This window comes from Simochromis diagramma, unplaced genomic scaffold (genome assembly GCF_900408965.1).
Source record: "Simochromis diagramma unplaced genomic scaffold, fSimDia1.1 OVJJ01000516.1, whole genome shotgun sequence".
NCBI lineage: Eukaryota > Metazoa > Chordata > Actinopteri > Cichliformes > Cichlidae > Simochromis > Simochromis diagramma.
Window position 1 is genome coordinate 2,087,933 of NW_024386938.1, and position 17,785 is coordinate 2,105,717.

A 17,785-nucleotide genomic window follows, 5' to 3' on the forward strand; every position below is an offset into this window, starting at 1 on the left:
CATCTTTGAAACAGCTTTCAGTTCAAGCAGGCGTGTCAGGTGAGTATTTGAACCAATGAATGTGGATCAGTTCTACAGTCATCGGTCTATCCCAGACCATCCCAGCTTGCAGGGCAGATTATCGACTACGCCTTGAGTGGGGGTGGGGTTAACATTTTGCACAGTCTGCTGTCTTTTGTTTGTTGTTTCTAGATTAAGTTTTCTACATATTTCATTAGCACAGTTTGTATTGTATTACAACATTATATATGTGCATTTGTAGGAATTCTTCATGAGCCAAAAGAACATACTCCTTAATCTTAATTTTGTTCCTTCCTAAATTATCAAAAGTCCTTTAAGGAACAAGTGAGTGTAACCATTTACTCTTTTAAGTCCATTTTTGACTTAAATGTGAGCCAATGAAGAAAAATTAAAATGGGAGAAACATGAACCGTCTTTCTAGGCCCCGTTCTGCTTCTTGTTGTCGTCTTTTCAGCTGAAGGTTTTTCAAGAAGGTTTTACAACAACCTGATTAATAGCTGAAAATAGAAAACACAACTTGAACACACAGTTTTCCAAATTGTAGGAGATGAAAGATAGCAGTCTGACATGTTTTTAATGTGAGTGTTAAATGACACCTGAATAAAAATCTTCACAGTGTCACCGTTTTGGTCAAGGTAATGACATCAATAGTAAACATCTTATTTGACACCATGTTTCTAAGATTTATATACAAAGTACAATAACCTTGGTAATTAGAAAACTAATTAGAGGTCCAGGTCTTTATGTCTGTAATTTATTTGCGTCATTTGGCTTCATAGACAAGTACAACTGGGTATGCTGATGAACGCTGATCTGAGGCCAAGAAGAACAAGCAGAAGCCATAAGAAGGTCATGACTAACCTGCAGTAGTGTTTCTGTGCTATGACGAACTCTGACTGCAAATCTTCAAATTAGTTGGATTTTGGAAAAAACAGAACCTGTAAAAGCCATTTCAGACTTAAAAGAACAATAAATATCAAGAGTAGAAAAGTTGAAGCTGGAAACTTGAAATACTAAAAAGAACACCTGAGACGCTGTTGGTCAGTCACGTGAACCTGCAGGTGCCACCGTGCTATTACAGAACATTAATGTTTTTATTTATTCAGTCAATTAAGAGTAAGGAGGGACGTTTTCCACCTTCATGCAACACACACAAACACACACAGAGTTGTCAAACTGCAATTACGTCCTGTTGCATCCATTCAAAGCCCCTCTGCCATGTTTCTCATTATAAACTGGTTCCAGCACGTTCTTGGTAATTAGCACAGAGTCACCCTGCTGCTGCATAACCAAACGACCGGAGCCAAGAAATTATAAAATGGAGGCACAAAGGAGCAAAAGGCAAAAGCGACAAGAAGACGAGGAACCAGAAGCTGACGGACGGCAAAAGAAGAGAGATGGCTCAGAGAAGAATCAGGGGAGGCAAACTCATGATGGGTGAGAAGAGCTCAGCCAATACAAAGCTTCACAGTGCTCTACAGATCATTTACTTGCTCAAAAAATGTAAAGAAATGAAAAAATTTAAACCTGAGATTCTACCCATAAGAGGATTTTAGCTTAATTACAGTTAGAACCAATATTACCAGTTTGCTCACCAGCTCACAATCAAAGTTTTGGTCTTTAGCAACCACATTTCGGAAACCTCTCGCACAAATATTCATTTAAATGTGATAGATTTGGAAGACAAAAGTTACCACACATCAGAGATGTAGTATATATATGATATGAAAAATTATTCCTTCAATCATTCATCTTAGAAAAATAATTTACAAAGATGTGAAATAACCTGCATTTATTTTTTGTTTATTTATGATTCACTGAACCAGATTTAATAATATTATGAGTATAAAGCCACGGCATTGCTCAAATTCTATTATTGTTGGTTTGGCAGCCCTTAAGAGGACAGCGCTAATAATAATGATAAATGAAAACTTTTATTTTAAACTTTTACAGTATGAGACCTTTTATAGAACAGGTTAAAATGTAGCTGAAAGACTGCTTGAGGAGTGTACTTATTAAATAAAAGGAAAAAAGCCAAAAGGACACCAAACTGTGGCCCTGCAGCTGCTTTCTCTAACTCTGCCTCCGCTCATCTTTTCATGCTTCACAGTGTTGTGTGTGGTGGCAATGTGCAGAGCCGTCCCCATCAACGACCTCATCTATCGAGCCTCTCAACAGTCTGACAAACTGCACGCGCTCAGCACGATGCTCACCCAGGAGCTGGTCTGTACCTGTGTGTGTCTGTGTGTCTGTCTGTCTGTGTTTGCACTGTAAATAAAATGTCACAGTCTCCCTAAACATAAAAAACACAAACTTCCTGTTTAAACCCTGATCAGCGATGCTTCCTTATTAGCTCGACATGCAGTGCAGTGGGTCTGCTTGAAGCTGCCTCATTAACAGTTTTCTAAGTTACAACATTTGGTTAAACTCTTGAAAAAGCAGCAGCCTTTGTGTTGAATTAAAGCCTGCCAAGCAGTTGTTGGTTATAAGATAAGTTAAGATAACCTTTATTAGTCCCACACTTGGGAAATTTGTTTTGTTACAGCAGAAAGTATGTATGGTCGGAAGTGTAAGATGTCTCTGGCAAAAGGTCGGCAGCCTTAACCAGGTTTCCTTCATGGGTCGACCTTCAGGATCAATAAAGTTTTATTGAATTGCGCTGAAAAGTGGATAGTGCAAAGTTATATAGAAAAATTAGAAAAACACTGGAATAAGATAAGAATAAGATACTGTACACAACTGTACACAATAGAATAGAATAAAATAAAATAAAAATACTATATACAATAGAATAAAATAGAATACAAATGCTATTTACAATTGAGTATAATACAACAATGCCAGAAAAGAGTATTGCTATCAGTGATCAATAAAAGTCAGCATGCTAAAGCCTGAACAATCTGTCTGATTTTTTCCCATTTACTTAAACAGCAGGGCTCTGAAGTATTCCCTATAGACAGGGTTCACGCGTGCCACACCTCCTCTCTACAGACCCCCACTGACAAGGAACAAGCACTTCAAGTATCAGTAAGTCATTTTACTTCATCTTGTTTTTGCAACCTTGCCTACTCTCTGTCACACTGTTGCTATGTCATATCTCTGATATCTTCAATATCTCTGCATCTCTGCTCACACAAGGCACAATTTATTCAAGAGCCCCTTCAAACAGTAGTTTAAAGCCAATGAGAACAAAGGTGTCTTCATCTCACTGAGACATTATGTGCACACATGTTTTCCTCTGTTTTCCCAAAATCTCCTTCACCTTATTGTTTTGATTTCTCCTCTAGGAGTCAGATCTGTTGTCCCTGGCTCGCTCCCTCCTGCAGGCTTGGTCGGACCCTCTTGTAGTCCTGTCCTCCTCTACTAACGTCCTCCCGTACTCAGCCCAAAGCACCTTATCCAAAACTATCCAGAAGATGCAGGAGCACTCCAAAGACCTCAAGGATGGCCTGGATATACTATCTAGCAAGGTGTGTGGGCTGCAAACAATAATTTCTGAATATGCATTTATTTGAACCAAGAATATTTAAAAATAAAGTCAAATGAAAATAATTTTTCCCGGACTCTGTTTGTGTCCAGATGGGTCCAGCTGCTCAGACCATCACTTCACTTCCATTCATAGAAACCAATGAGATCGGCCAGGACAAGATCACCAAACTGCTGTCCTGCTTTCGCCGGGACTCTCACAAGATCGACAGCTTCTTGAAAGTCCTGCGCTGCCGGGCAGCAAACATGCAACCCCAGATGTGCTGAAGAGTGGCTGTCCAGCCTGAATCTGTGAAAAGATCGTTCTTACAGCTTTTATTGCTTATCAAATAGAGAATTGCTCATGATAGAAATTTGCTGTCTTAGATATTATCTGGTTTGCTAATTAGTAAGCTTTTTAGGCTTCAGGGATTAAGGATAAGGAGGAATTATAAGGCAGGAAACTATCCATGGTTTGACTCTTTTAGCACAGTGAGTAAAACAGTGATCTTACTTTCCACTGAGCTAATTCTGTGTGTAAAATCTCTGTGACTCCTCCTTGTCTTTTCCTTCTGTTGCAGCAGAGTCCCCTGAAAGCTAATCTACTAAAGATGAAATCTAGGGCTTCAATGAAGAGTTATGTTTTCTTCCTAACTAGTGCTTAGTTGATGAGAAACTGCAGCATTTGACTTGAGTCGTGTCTTTTAAAAAGCTTTGTGAATTCAGTGCCTTTTAAGTAAACTATTTCTTTAAAATCTGTATTTCAATAAAAAAAAATCTTGCACGGTGAAATTCTGTTATTTATGTGTTTGTTTGTTTTTTCATGGAAAATGCAATACCTGTGGAAAGAATAGGAATACACTCAAATTTCTTGGTGACCATAGACTGTATATAAAAGACAGACCTCACAGACGTTTCACAGTGGTGTTACCTACAGAATTGTTGATTCACATTTTAAAGCGTCAATTTGACAGTATTTATGTAGAGCAGTATTCGAGCCAGAAACAACCATATTTGGAAGATAGGGTGTTGTGCTAAGGTCATCAGCTGAAGCTAGGTGCTATAGGTGTATAGACTGTCTAAAAACAAAGGTAGCCGCTAAATAACAGGCTAATAAAACCCTAGGATTTTGCTGACAATATTCAAGTACAAACTACAATATTTACACAAAGTCAGACGGGCTGTGCCACAGGCTGAGAAGCTAGCAAATAAGTTTAAATCAACTTGACCTGACTCACAATGATGATAACAGTTGCAATATCTATCTATCTATCTATCTATATATATATATATATATATATATATATATATATATATATATATATATATATATACATATAAACTTTACTTAACTCATTCTTCTTGCTTTTTCTACTTCCGTACTATTAATTGTTTAATGCTGAATTCTCTGGCTGCGGCTCTATTCCCATGTTCTGCTCATGAAAACAAGGTTTGATCTTTAGTTTCATTTTATAAACTGGACTTATTTTTCTACAAAGGTTTGAACTTTGAGAGTATTTAAACAAGAGAGAAAAGTGTGAAAATGTAATAACACTTATTATTATTATGATACTCTAATGCAATTTTCTCCTCTTTTCTCTCCCACCATGGTGGGGACCATTGGCCCAGGGCCGCCCATACGGGCGCTCCGGCCCTGTCGGTGGGTTTAATCTACCCCACACTGAGCAGCGCGCTGTTCAGAGCAGCAGAGCGCTCCATCAGCCTGGTAAGCCGATACCTATCTGCCACGTTCATTCCTTCTCGGCGGATCCACTGCTTTGCTTCGGACATGAAGAACAAACATAACCAACAGGTGAAGACATCGGCTTCCAACCGATTCGACATGTCCAGCTTTGAGGTGTCACTCCAACAACTCAACGATCTGTTGACGGACGAAAGCGGCTTCTACAGCTGGCCAACAAAACACTTCCACGAGGTCTACCCGAGGATATACGTCGGCAATGCGTGAGTCATTGTTGTCATGTATAAAGCGCTTTTTATAGACAATACAAATCCTTAATTATGACCACGTGTTTGTAAAAAGCCTGTATCATTCTGAAAATGTGCTCATACGTGCAGGATGCACTATGAAACTTACAGAAAAATATGGAGAATATGAATGAAGTTATTATTGTTATTAGATTATACCTATATGACGAGGAAAGGTCAGCCTGCAGAGAGGATTCACTGAGTAATGAAAGATGTAAACACATCATTGCATCTGTTTGCTTTGCACGCTTCACTCATGCGCTGTAGAAAGATCTAGACGCTCCAGAGAATGAATACTTTAGCTTGAGCTTACTAAAAGGACTTATTGCTATTAACCAGCACTGTCACATATGTGACATATTTAGATTTGTTAAAAATCGTATGGTATGGCAAAATCCATTTTTTCTCTTGTCTTAGTGTGAAATAAAATAAAAGGATGCAGGAAACCAACCAGCATACCATGGCCTTCACAGTCTGTTTAATTTTTGAAGAGGTGGAGGGGAGAGGGAAAAATGGTAGGAGTGGAGGAGTTTATAAATAGCTCATGTTCTTAACCTGCAGAGCATCCACAGAGGCATGCTCTACTTTTACTGATTTCTGCATGGTCAGCATTGATGGCACACTGAACTGTGTTGAATTAATTTTTTTGAAACGATAAACTATACCTCAGACATCCAGGATGTCTGAAATCATGTTTTATTTGTAGCCTATAGCATGTTTGAACAACAGACGTCGACCCAAAGTTAGAGACGGACACATTTATTTTCCAGTACTCCAAAAAGTACAGTTTGAAAATACATGAAAAGCTAAGAGGTGTCTGTTATAGTACTGTAGAAAATACAAATCACAAAATGTGTTTCAGAATTTGTAAATTGATGAGCTGATTCATCACATAAGTCAGTGCTTTCCCCTAAAGCTTATAAAGCCCCTCTATAAGTTAAACGTATCGGCAATTGAAATACAAATAGAGGGCTGCTCTAAGAAGCATGTTAAGGAAAGTGAAATACAGGCCAATGTAGAGGGATTGGTTTAAATTTACTTCAGTTAAATGTTATTAATATAGTACCAGTCATCTCATTGGGCTTTATATTATAGAGAGTGAATGATCTGTATTAGTAGCATGTGGCAACAGTGGGGAGGAAGAAAGACAAGACAGACATAAAAAAGGAAATAGGACAAAACACTAAGTTCAGTTGCCATGGGGAGGAGCTTGCCTAGTTAAGCATGCACTAAGAAGGATGAGTACAAGATGCCGAAGACACCCAGAAAACATGGTTACAACTCTCATCTCCCTGGTGACAGCTGGTTGAAGTACGACCGCACATGTTTACTTTGTTTCTGCACAGAGAAGAAGGGTAATGAGACTGTCTCTGTGTAATGAGCATTTTTTAAAACAGAAACTAACCCAGTTGGTAGATGGTTGTAAACAGATGGCCACACAATGTCTTTTGCACTTACTCAGATTCTTATAAGTGGAACATTTAGATGTGCATAAGCTACTTATGCACAACCAGAACTTCTCTGTACATAACGTACACAACGTTAGCACTATAAACCCAGGGATGCAACCAGGTGATTATGAAAATGGTTAGCTCAATAGAACAATGACACAATGTTTGTATTTTACTTCTCTTTTTTCCAATAAGAATGTTTGTTTTAACTGTAATGCACAATGATATAGCAGAAACCTGTTCTTGAACACAATCTTTGTCCTGCTAGAAAATCTAAGGAGGACATTCAAATGAGGTTCAAATGGTGATATCTATGGCATCAGCTGAACTTGTTTTTGACTTATGTTTCAAACAGGAATGTTCCAAAGTACTTTTAGTTTACCCCGATGATGTTAACAAGTTTGTCTCAAAATGTAGACTTCAGATGTTTAGCTGAAATCTTTCATTGTATATTACATGTGTGGAGTTTAAAAGAAGTAAGTCTGTAGCAGATTTGACCTCCAAGACGTTAAAGAAGCTTTCAGTTGATGTCGGGTAGTTTTTGGAGCTTGATCGTTGGTAGAAACAATCTTTTTTTTCTTTTTCAAAATTGTCTTTTAAGAGTGATTATACAAATGACATGAAGCATGTTCATGAAGCTTTAGAGGCTCTGATTCAGTCGAATCAGACATTTGTTTAACTTTGTTCATAATCTCTGTGATAGCTAGCCTAAGTGTTAGCTTACTATAGTGAAACATTTGCTGCTAACACGTGACACTACATGGCATCTTCTTATCTCACGCTCAGAAACACTCTTTCCTCCCAATAAACATAACCAATTCTAAAAGGTAGTCACAATGTTTATTATATGACAGATAATCATGTTTTTTAATCATATAATATAATTGATAATTAAAAAGTACTGGAATTCTAATGAATTAATGCTAATGTTAAAGTTTGAGGTAAACATCATTTGAATTCCTTCACAGCTCTTTAATGTAAGCTGTTTGCAGTGAGGAATATTCTAGATTTGAAAGAAAATAAATTTTACATGGCTGACTCTAAAAGCTTCACAGCAGCACTTTTGTTTTTTAGACCAGTGAGTCATAGCAAGACCTCTCTAGTATATGTGAAGGACAGAGCAGAAGCCCTCTCTGTTAGATCTCAACAAATGTCCTCGTCACAAACATAGGCTTGGATAGATAAGGGAAGCATATCTGCACATAACATGCACCCACGCATCCTTCTTCTTCAGCTGCTGTGTTTATGCTTTCATGTATCTGTCCTGATTCCACTGAGCTGGCGTGCAGTTTGAGCACCAGTCTGCAGTCTGCTCTATTTTTAGCTCTTTACATCTCTGAGGCAGGAGGTGCTAAGTGAGGCAGCCTTCCCAGAAGTTCACAGTGAAAAGAAGCACATCTCTCTGAGGCACAGCAGTGCATTTATATGATGGGAAAAGGAAACATGAGACAGAAACATGAGTGACACTACACTTCCTTCTTTAGCTTGCAGTCTTGTGTTCTCCAGAAGAATCTGTTAAAACTGAAGAAACACCATCAGCAACAGCTCAGGTTCATTAACCTGTAATTGCTAGTGAGCATAGACTGTATATAAAAGATGAATACAGTCACCGTGATATCAACCACTGGTTAGGGATGGGCCTTTGTGAAGGTGCTAAAAGCAAGGGGTGGATCTGACTATTATAACTACTGATATAATCCTTGTTTGACTTCATCAATGGAGTCCATGAATGTAGATGTTTATGTAGACTGTTCTAGAGATTTACAGCCCATAGTTACCTGATTCAGAAAAACATTTATTACCTTGTTGCAGAATGAATAATGAATGAACAACATGAATTATGTTTTGTGTTGTAAAAGCAAGAAATGCACAGGTGTTGTTAATGTTGGCTTATTTCCATTAAGTCACACTTAGCCAGCGGGCTTCCATAATATATAGTTTAAAACAAATCACAGTTTGTCTGGAGCCATGTTTCCATATTTAGTTTCTCAGTTTTAGCACCGTTACCTTGAAATTATTTCATTTGATAGTCTGGCGTCTGCTGGCCTCTGCTGGACACTCCCAGCACTCCTCCTCACAGCCAGACTGCACTGATTTCAGTGCATGAATTAACTGCATGTGAAAAAATTGTCATTAGATAATTGTCAATGTTTATAATGAACTCAACAATGGTGCCATTCAAAGCAACCTAACTGCCAGTTTTAGCCATGAATGGGTATTTTGTTTACTCTTCGTGCTTGCTGCAGATAAAGCTTGAGAGAATAGGAACCAAATGCGGATAAATGAAAGCCAAGGACGTAGTTCTGTGCAGCAAACATATCTAACAGTGCAAAGACAGGAAGCAAGACAGATACTGGCAGCACATCAGTAAGCAAGGGAGGCGAGTTTGTTCTTTTAGTCATAATTACTCTTTTATTCTACTTTCAAATTCAATTTTAATTCTCTAGTATCGTGTCACAGCAACAGTAATCTGCAGAAAGGACCTACAGTATCAGAGAGAAAGCTCCAACAATCAGATGATCCCATAAGATCAAGCATTTAGCAGTGGTGGGGAGGAAGAACTCATTTTTAACAGGAAGAGGCCAACAGCAGAACGAGGACAGTCGTCTGCTGTTTCTGGTTGGGAGTTGAGAGGAAAGAGATGACTACAAGAAGATCATATAGACAAACTGAGGTTACACAAAATTTTATGACATGCATTGTTTGCGATTGTGGCGAGTCCAAAGCCACACAGCGTAGAAATTTCACGAAAACCTTTTGCAGTAGTCCAAGCGCTGAGTCAGAGGGGTCAGACTGTGTTTAGTGTGTTGTCACGTTGATATTTAGTACAACCTGTAAGGGCCCCTTCATATTGCATATTTGCTTCTGTTCTTTTCTTGATGCAGATTTGTGGCGACGAATGTGATGCGCCTGAAGCGCCTGGGCATCACCCACATCCTGAACGCTGCAGAGGGAAACTCCTTCATGCACGTCAACACCAGTGCTGAGTTCTATGCTGGCACAGGCATCATCTACCACGGCATACCGGCCAGCGACACAGACCACTTTGATATCAGCGTTTACTTTGAAGAGGCGGCTGATTTTATCGAGAAGGCTCTGGCATACAAAAACAAAAAAGGTCAGAATAGAGGAGCACACAGATGTATATGAAGTATTTGAAAAAATACAGTCATATCACGCTAACTGCAAGAAGTTCTCGCCAGTCAAGACGCTGGCTAGAACTAAAAAGAAAGACAATGTTTGCCATTAGGTTGTAAAAGGAGTGGCAAGTTTCATAAGCTTCATACTTTGAGGCCAACACGTATTAGATTAGAATTAGATTTGTCAGGTGATAACTTTGCACAGGTTTGAGGGCTTTTGATCAAACTGTAACACCTGCATCTCTTTTCCTCTGTAGGTAAAGTGTACGTCCATTGCAGGGAGGGCTACAGCCGCTCGCCTACCTTAGTTATCGCCTACCTGATGTTGCAACAGAACATGGACATCCACACTGCTCTGGCCATGATCCGACAGAAAAGAGAGATTGGACCCAACGACGGCTTCCTTCGGCAGCTCTGTCGGCTAAACCAGAGGCTGTCCGCTGAGGGGAAGCTCTGGAACAAATGAGGCAGGCAGGAAAGCATGCTTATGCTTAATCGCACACCCGTCCTTTCACTTGTTCTACAGCCTGAACGAGCCACAAATATGTGAGGGAGTGCCTGCTAAACATGGAATTTAATGTGTAAATTCGGGTACACTGAATTCCCAGCATGTTTACAGGGTCTCACGTCTGTGAATATTACGTTCATCTGAGCTCACCTCGTATTTTTCAGATCCAGTCTGTGTAGCGTAAATGTTTTCCTGTTGCTCACTGTTTCAGAGAACATTTTAAGATTAAGAAGTAAATGTTAATATACATTTATATATGTTGGAAGTGGTGAAAATTTAGATAGTATAGTTCTGTGTGATACTGTCACCGCCTTTTCTCATTGAAGCTTCCTTTCTCTTCCGCCCTCGTGGGGTCGAGCCCTTAGTGTTGGCTCCTCTCCTGAAAACACTGCCAAATGTCTCAGTGCCAGCCGCTGCCGAAGGGGACTTCAAGTGGATACTGTGATTTTTCAAATCGAATCAATGATTTTATTGCACTAGTTGGAAAGATATAATAGCTGTTTTTCAACTTCTAATACTCTGACACTTATGTACAATATCGATGTTTAGTATATGCTTTAGGTAAGTGCACATATTCTGACCTCACATCTGATAGCCTGCCTCAAAAGTATTTTTCAGTCTAAACATCATTCTACAGTTATTGTGCTTTATAGAGAAATGTTAAAATGTTTTACATTGCCAAATGGTTACCTTTTTATTAAAGAGAAACTAATGTACTTTAATATTATTGGACCTGCTAAAAAGAACTAATTATTTATGAGAGTTGGATGAAAAGGTTGACTGTAAAACACAAACCTACAGCTGCCAGTTAGCTAAGCACAAAGGAAAATGCTACGCTGTAGCACAGTAGCTAATATAAATATCAGAAGAATTATAGTTGGACATTTTGGTATATAGTATTTTTGTAGAAATTTAAACAAATAAGGAAAAGCATGTTAAATATTGAACTTTACAGTTTTGTGTGTACCATTATGCAAAGGTAGGCTCTTTGTTTTGTTTTTTCTTTTTCTTATTTTTCAAGCTATGCTAGCTACCTGCTAAAAGTAGCTTTGTACATATTTAGTATACAAACACGTGGTATCAGAGAACTTCTAATACAGAGCTCAACAGTAACATACTCCCTTTTTTTAATGGTTTAGGTTCCATTTTTACCACTGATGTTTCAGAAAAACCTTAAATATAAACATTTGGGTCATGAATCCAGCTAACAGGCTACAAGATGATCATGACCATGAAGAGATTTGATTTTTAATCCCACTACAAATACCAGATACCACAGCAAATGATCCTTTTCATTATCCCAGTGCTGTATAATAGTTATGAGTAGTTAAGAATATCCTTTTTGAGCTTCTCCTGTGCGTGTACGTGTGTGTGTAGTGGAGTATAGCTTAAATAATGATATGATACAGTGCTTCATTTGTTGTTGCAATCACTGTTCTCACAGTTTCTGAGAAAACCCCCCACAAATCTAAAATTTGAGGGTATCCATAAATCACATTTTTCAAAATAAAAGGGATAGAGATAAGCGGTACCGTTCAATTTGTTGTTCCTTTAGCCATTGAACTCCTTTCGCTTGCAGTCATTGAGGACCATCTTGCAAGTCCCTCTGTTGAGCTTCTAACTGAAATACAGCTAAATGAGATTAACAGGACGTTGAATTGTGCTCCCTTATTGGCCCCAGTGGTATCAATCCAATCATCTAACTCTCATCATGACCATGAAACTATTTTTCAAAATGTCAAACTCTTCCTTTAATGTTAGCTTTGGGAGATTTGAATTCTTCCACTGAGCAACTCTATAATTGTAAACTGATTGTAATGTTAATACTGCCAAAACAAGACAATTGTTTGCCAGTTGCTTCTCAGTCAACGCCTTTTGCATATTTGTATGTTCATATGAGTGTTTTTGTCAAACTATATCTAGTTTTATATACGGCAGCATGTCAAAGTAACACTTTTAGCCCTGTGTACACACAGCTGTGTATATCTGTGTATATCTGCTGAGTCATGGTGTGCATTATTAAGTGTGCATTATTCCTCACAATGTGCATTAGTGTGCCTGTGACTTGTGAATCATCATGTGCATTACTGAGTAGTGGTGATATAACTGGTCATGTCAGTAGACTTTCCGATGATGACACTGCTCTTATGAAGTGCACTTTATCCAATGACGCTGGTGATTGTTGTAGCTCTCTTTTCATATATTCATAAATAAATAAATGAAGTAAACATGGCTGTCTTTCTTTAATGTGTGGCTTCTTTCAAAGGAAAATATCTCAGGTGTGAGATCTCAGCATGCCAAGATCCACAGCTAGAATAGATTACACAATACATAATAGCAGCAGTTACACAATAGCACATTTTATTTTATCCCATCATACAGAATGCAGTACCACACAATAGTATTTTTTACCAACAAGGAGATTCCCAAACAGTTATGAGGTGAAATGTTTGCATATCTCAGCATGATGTCCAGTGTGTCCTGAAAAAGGTCTGAAGCAGCAAAAGAAGAAGTTTCAAGCCTAAAAGCAACAAAAAAAACCCTGTCTACAGCAGATGAACAGTATCTTAAAGTCATGAACTCAAGAAGAAGAATCCAGATGTGACACAGGACCTTACAGATGATCTGGTGGCTGTCAAGAAGGCAGGGAGGGGAAAATGGGAGAAAAGAGTGTTTGAACTAAAAACCAATGTTTCATGAAATGATAAATCCAAATTTGAAATTTTTGGTTCAAATCATCATCAGTACGTATGGAGGTGGTCAGGAGAGAGATACAACAGCAAGTGTCTATCCAGTCTTTAAATGATGACATAATGAATCCTGCGTTCAATGAGGCTGTTGTGTTTTTAACATATTTTAATGCTTTGTATCTTCTTCTGTTTAATCTCAACAAGCCCCTAAAAACACTGTCACTGTCAGATCACTGTCGGCCTCTCTCGGTTTTTATTACCGCTAATCAATTCAAAGCTCAGTGTTACGGTCACATACCGCAACACGCATACTGGTGCCCCCTGCTCAAGAGGGAGTTAATGAAAAAAGAGGTACAGTACCTGCTTGAAAATGGTTTGGCCATAGCTCTTGGAGCTCTCCATGTCTGCTGACACCAAAGTCAGACGGTTCTCCTCGTTTTTGTACTGATTTTAGGAGGGTAAATGCAGTCACAGTCCCTGATTCACATCCATTGCCTCGCATGGAAGACTTCATAGACAGAGTTGATGGCATCAGTCACCCGGTTTCCTACTTCTCAGCTAAGTTCAAGCCTCATCAACTCAACTATTCCACCATTGAGAAGGAAACCCTGGCCATGATGCTTGCTTTGCAGCATTTCGACGTGTATGTGGGGTATGGTTTATACTGGCCATAACCCTCTGGTATTCCTAAAGCATATGTACAATCACAACCAAAGATTGAGGAGATGGGCGTTGCTTGCTCAGGAGTACAACATAGACATCAGACATCAGAGAGGTATGGACAATGTGGTAGCTGACGCACTGTCCAGGACCCAGTGTTAATCTCGATAACAAACTTGGTGACATGTGTTAAAAGTATATCTGTTTTACTTTATGTGATATTTTATGGGGGGGGGGGGGTTACGGTCGCTGACCTCGCGTGGCTCTCCCTGTGTGAGAGAGCCTTTTTCTCCCTCTCCTGTGTTCCAGGTCTCCCTGATGAGCCGCAGCTGAGGTGTGTTGCAGCTCGTCAGCCGCGGCATAGACTGCCATCTCAAACCACCACGCCCCCTCCACTTCCTCCATTTGCCAGAGCTGTGAGCTACAGTGGTTTGGGCAGCAGGCTTTAGCTGTGTGTGTGTGTGTGTGTGTGTGTGTGTGTGTGTGTGTGTGTGTGTGTGTGTGTGTGTGTGTGTGTGAGTGAGAGAGAGAGAATTTAAACTCTTTGTAACTTTGGTTTTCTTTCTTTATTGTGAGCAAAGGTGTGCCTTCACAGTGTTAATCGTTAATCACAGTGGAAGCAGGCAGAGGTTCTCTGCCATTTTTGTTTCAATTGTTTTCTCCTGTTTTTGGCTAGACAGGGACCTCGGCCATTGTATTTTGTTTTTGGACAGAGAGTTCTTGGTTTGTTTTTTAGTTAAAGGGGGTGCTTTTTTTTTTGTTGTTGTTTTGGCCTTGGAGACCCTGAAGAAAAGAGCTTCCCTGTGTTCATTTTTACTTTAGTAGTTTTGTGCAATAAATTAGTGATGGGAATTCTGGCTCTTTTTAGAGAACCGGCTCTTTTTAGAGAACCGGCTCTTTTTAGAGAACTGGCTCTTTCGGCTCCCGACCGGCTCTTCAGGTTGTTTTGTTGCTTTCATTAATTTGATATTAACAACAATATAAAATTATGCACAAAAGGAATTACTAATGTTAAAAAAAGTGGTTTTATTTATATATGTTTATATATAAAAAATGGCCTGTATTTGTATAGCTTACAAATAGTCCCTAAGGACCCCAAAGCACTTTACACATCCAGTCATGCACCCATTCACACACTGGTGATGGCAAGTGTAGCCACAGCCACCCTGGGGCGCACTGACAGAGGCGAGGCTGCCGAACACTGGCGCCACCAGGCCCTCTGACCACCACCACCACCACATTTCTGGCGTTAACTGAACTTCCAAAACAGAGCTACCTAGATCACTTAAATTACACAATTGAAAGCATATTTCTATTGTTTGTGTATTTATATACAAGCACTCATATATATTCAAATAATTTAAAAAAAATGTTCATTTACCTGTTACCACCACACACCAAATCCGGTCGTTGGTACTTGCTGGCTTGTGTAGCCACTAGGTAACAAAAGCTCAACACTGCGCCCAGCATCCTGGAGCACTTCTGTTGTGTTTTGTACGTGTTTTGGAGCTTTTACATGTTTTGGAGTTTGTGCGTGCTTTGTCTCTAGGGGCCACTGTAAATATACTTTTATTTATTCACTCCACATACAATGTTATAAATAAGTCATAAAATACAAAAACGAACTATTTACATTTGAACTTTTAACTATTTAAATTTTCAGCTTTTTCCTTTTAAACTAATTTAAAATGAAACAACACAATTAAATATAAATTAAAATATGAAAACAAAAAGAAGATGCACATTCTCTGTCATATGGGCCTGCATGAATAAACTTTATGAATCCTTTATCATCCGCAACTGAAAATAGTTGTGGATGATTACTATACCTTTCTAATGTGACCTTGTTGTCCCTGACTCTTTCTCTCTCTCTCCCTCCCGCGAGTGTAACTACCGCCCCTCCCCCTCATCCCAGCGCAAAGCACAAGGCTCGTATGCTGAGTGAAGTGGAAAAAAAGTGCGAGAGAGGGTGAGAGAAAGAAAGAAAAACCCACGCCTCCCAATAAGGAGTCGGCTCACGTTGTTCACTCCAAAGAGTCGGCTCTAAGAGCCGTTTCGTTCGCGACCGACACATCACTACAATAAATCATGTCTAATGGCATCTATTTTTCAGTAGTTTGTTTTCTTTTTCACTTTGTGTTACCCCCCACCCTAGATAACACTTCGTTTTTAAGTGGGGTGTAACACTCAGTTTTTAAAACCTTACGATGCCCAGCCCATGCAGCAGTATATGAATGACTAACCTCTTATTGTTGATGGATTATCTCAGTTGTTCTCCTGACTGAAGTTTGGTCCTTTTACAGCATCCTGCCATGCGATTGCATTTGTCCATCGGGAACCCTCATCTTAACTTTTATCGAGTGGAAAAAAGTTAGCGTTCATCCTCCAGCTTTACTGTGTTTATATTATGCTAACATAGCTGTGTCGCTAGCGATCACATAGCACATAGGTGTCAAACTCTGGCCCGTGGGCCAAATTTGGCCCACAGACTAATTACATTTGGCCCGTGAAGCCATACCAAATTACTATTAGAGCTGGCCTACTGGTATTATACAGCTAATATATATATTGTTTAGTATTAAGCTTTGCTTGTCCCATATTCAGTTTTTCAGCAAAACGTGTTTGAGTCCATAAGAAAAGATTCATTCTCATATCTGGAGGAATAAATATATTTCAATAAATATTAATGTTAGCCTGCGACTTTGTTCCAGTTTTGAATTTTGGCCCACTGTGTGTTTGAGTTTGACACCCCTGATCATAGCACATCATTATATAGCAGCTAGCCCAACTTCAGTAACCCTACAAACGTCACTGCTGTTTAGTTTCCTGTCTTCATTTAGTGATAGCAGAGCTGTACGTCTTAATTTGTTTCAGAAATCCCTCAGTCAGAACCTGCTATATTATATTTAGATGGAAACTATCAAGCTAACTTCCTGCTAACTTCTAACTTCGATAAATTTCATAAATTCTGTTTTCCTGGATGTTAAACTTAATTGTTACACCTGGTAGAGCAGCCACACTGATCAGTTTATTACAGATGAAAGAATTTAGACAGTTTTTAACTCTCAGTGATGACGCAGTGATCGTTTGAGTTTGGGACCTGCAGCAGAGTTTGGGCCCAGACACAGCTAATGACATCAGACTTAAAGACCGGATAGCCATCTGTAAAACATGGTGGAGGCTCTGTCATGTTTTGGGTCTTATTCAAGCCAGTGGTGCTGGGGATGTTGTCAAAATTGACAGATATATGGACAACATGGGCAACAGCTTAATTTTTCACCATGGCAATAATCCCAAAACACACCTCCAATGCAGTAAAAATTTGAAAACGAAAAATGGAACATCATCAGTAATGGATTGGCCTCCCCAGAGGCCGGACCACAACATAGATGATCCCTATGATGGGATCATCTGTCCAGATGTCCACCAATTGTCTTTCAAAACATTTGAATTCATATTTTAATCTCACATCTATTTTTACCTTCATCCAAATATTTTTTCGTGCACTGTCTGTACTTGTCATTAGACAACAAGGCACAAAAAGACACAAACATAAACCCTGGTAACTTTGAACATTGATAGCTGGTTGTCATTTACTGTGTCCTCTAGAGGGGGCTGTGGGACTACTAGAGTTTTAACAGCAGGTTAAGCAAAACATCACGATGCTATATTTACAACATTAAAAGTTCTATGCACTGCCAGACTTTCAGTCACAATTGTGCTGTCTTTTTGCTTCAGTGTAGCATGCATTAATGCCCACAGCAAGCAGGAAAACCCACATAAGAGTTCTGTATTTAACACTTTTGAATACCTTTAAAGGCCATTTTAGAGGAAATTAAATCTTGATTTTTATATGTTTTA

The 17,785-nt window shown here is 39.1% G+C and overlaps 2 protein-coding genes across 3 annotated transcripts; both read left to right on the forward strand.

Moving 5' to 3' along the window:
* Positions 1 to 1,375: 1,375 nt before the first annotated feature.
* Positions 1,376 to 4,279, forward strand: LOC120736877 (prolactin-2). 2 transcript variants are annotated; one of them, XM_040037242.1, is made up of 5 exons: positions 1,376 to 1,458; positions 2,132 to 2,244; positions 2,953 to 3,048; positions 3,309 to 3,491; positions 3,601 to 4,279. In XM_040037242.1, the coding sequence occupies exons 1-5, from the start codon at positions 1,419 to 1,421 to the stop codon at positions 3,772 to 3,774; spliced, it is 606 nt and encodes a 201-aa protein (XP_039893176.1). In that variant the 5' UTR covers positions 1,376 to 1,418; the 3' UTR covers positions 3,775 to 4,279. The 2 variants fall into 2 exon arrangements, with proteins under 2 accessions (XP_039893176.1, XP_039893177.1); XM_040037243.1 differs by having other exon boundaries at positions 2,956 to 3,048.
* Positions 4,280 to 5,165: 886 nt separating this feature from the next.
* On the forward strand, positions 5,166 to 12,784 carry LOC120736876 (dual specificity protein phosphatase 3-like). Its single transcript, XM_040037241.1, has 3 exons — positions 5,166 to 5,451; positions 9,812 to 10,044; positions 10,324 to 12,784. Exons 1-3 carry the CDS (start codon positions 5,276 to 5,278, stop codon positions 10,530 to 10,532), a joined length of 618 nt encoding a protein of 205 aa, XP_039893175.1. The 5' UTR covers positions 5,166 to 5,275; the 3' UTR covers positions 10,533 to 12,784.
* Positions 12,785 to 17,785: the final 5,001 nt, after the last annotated feature.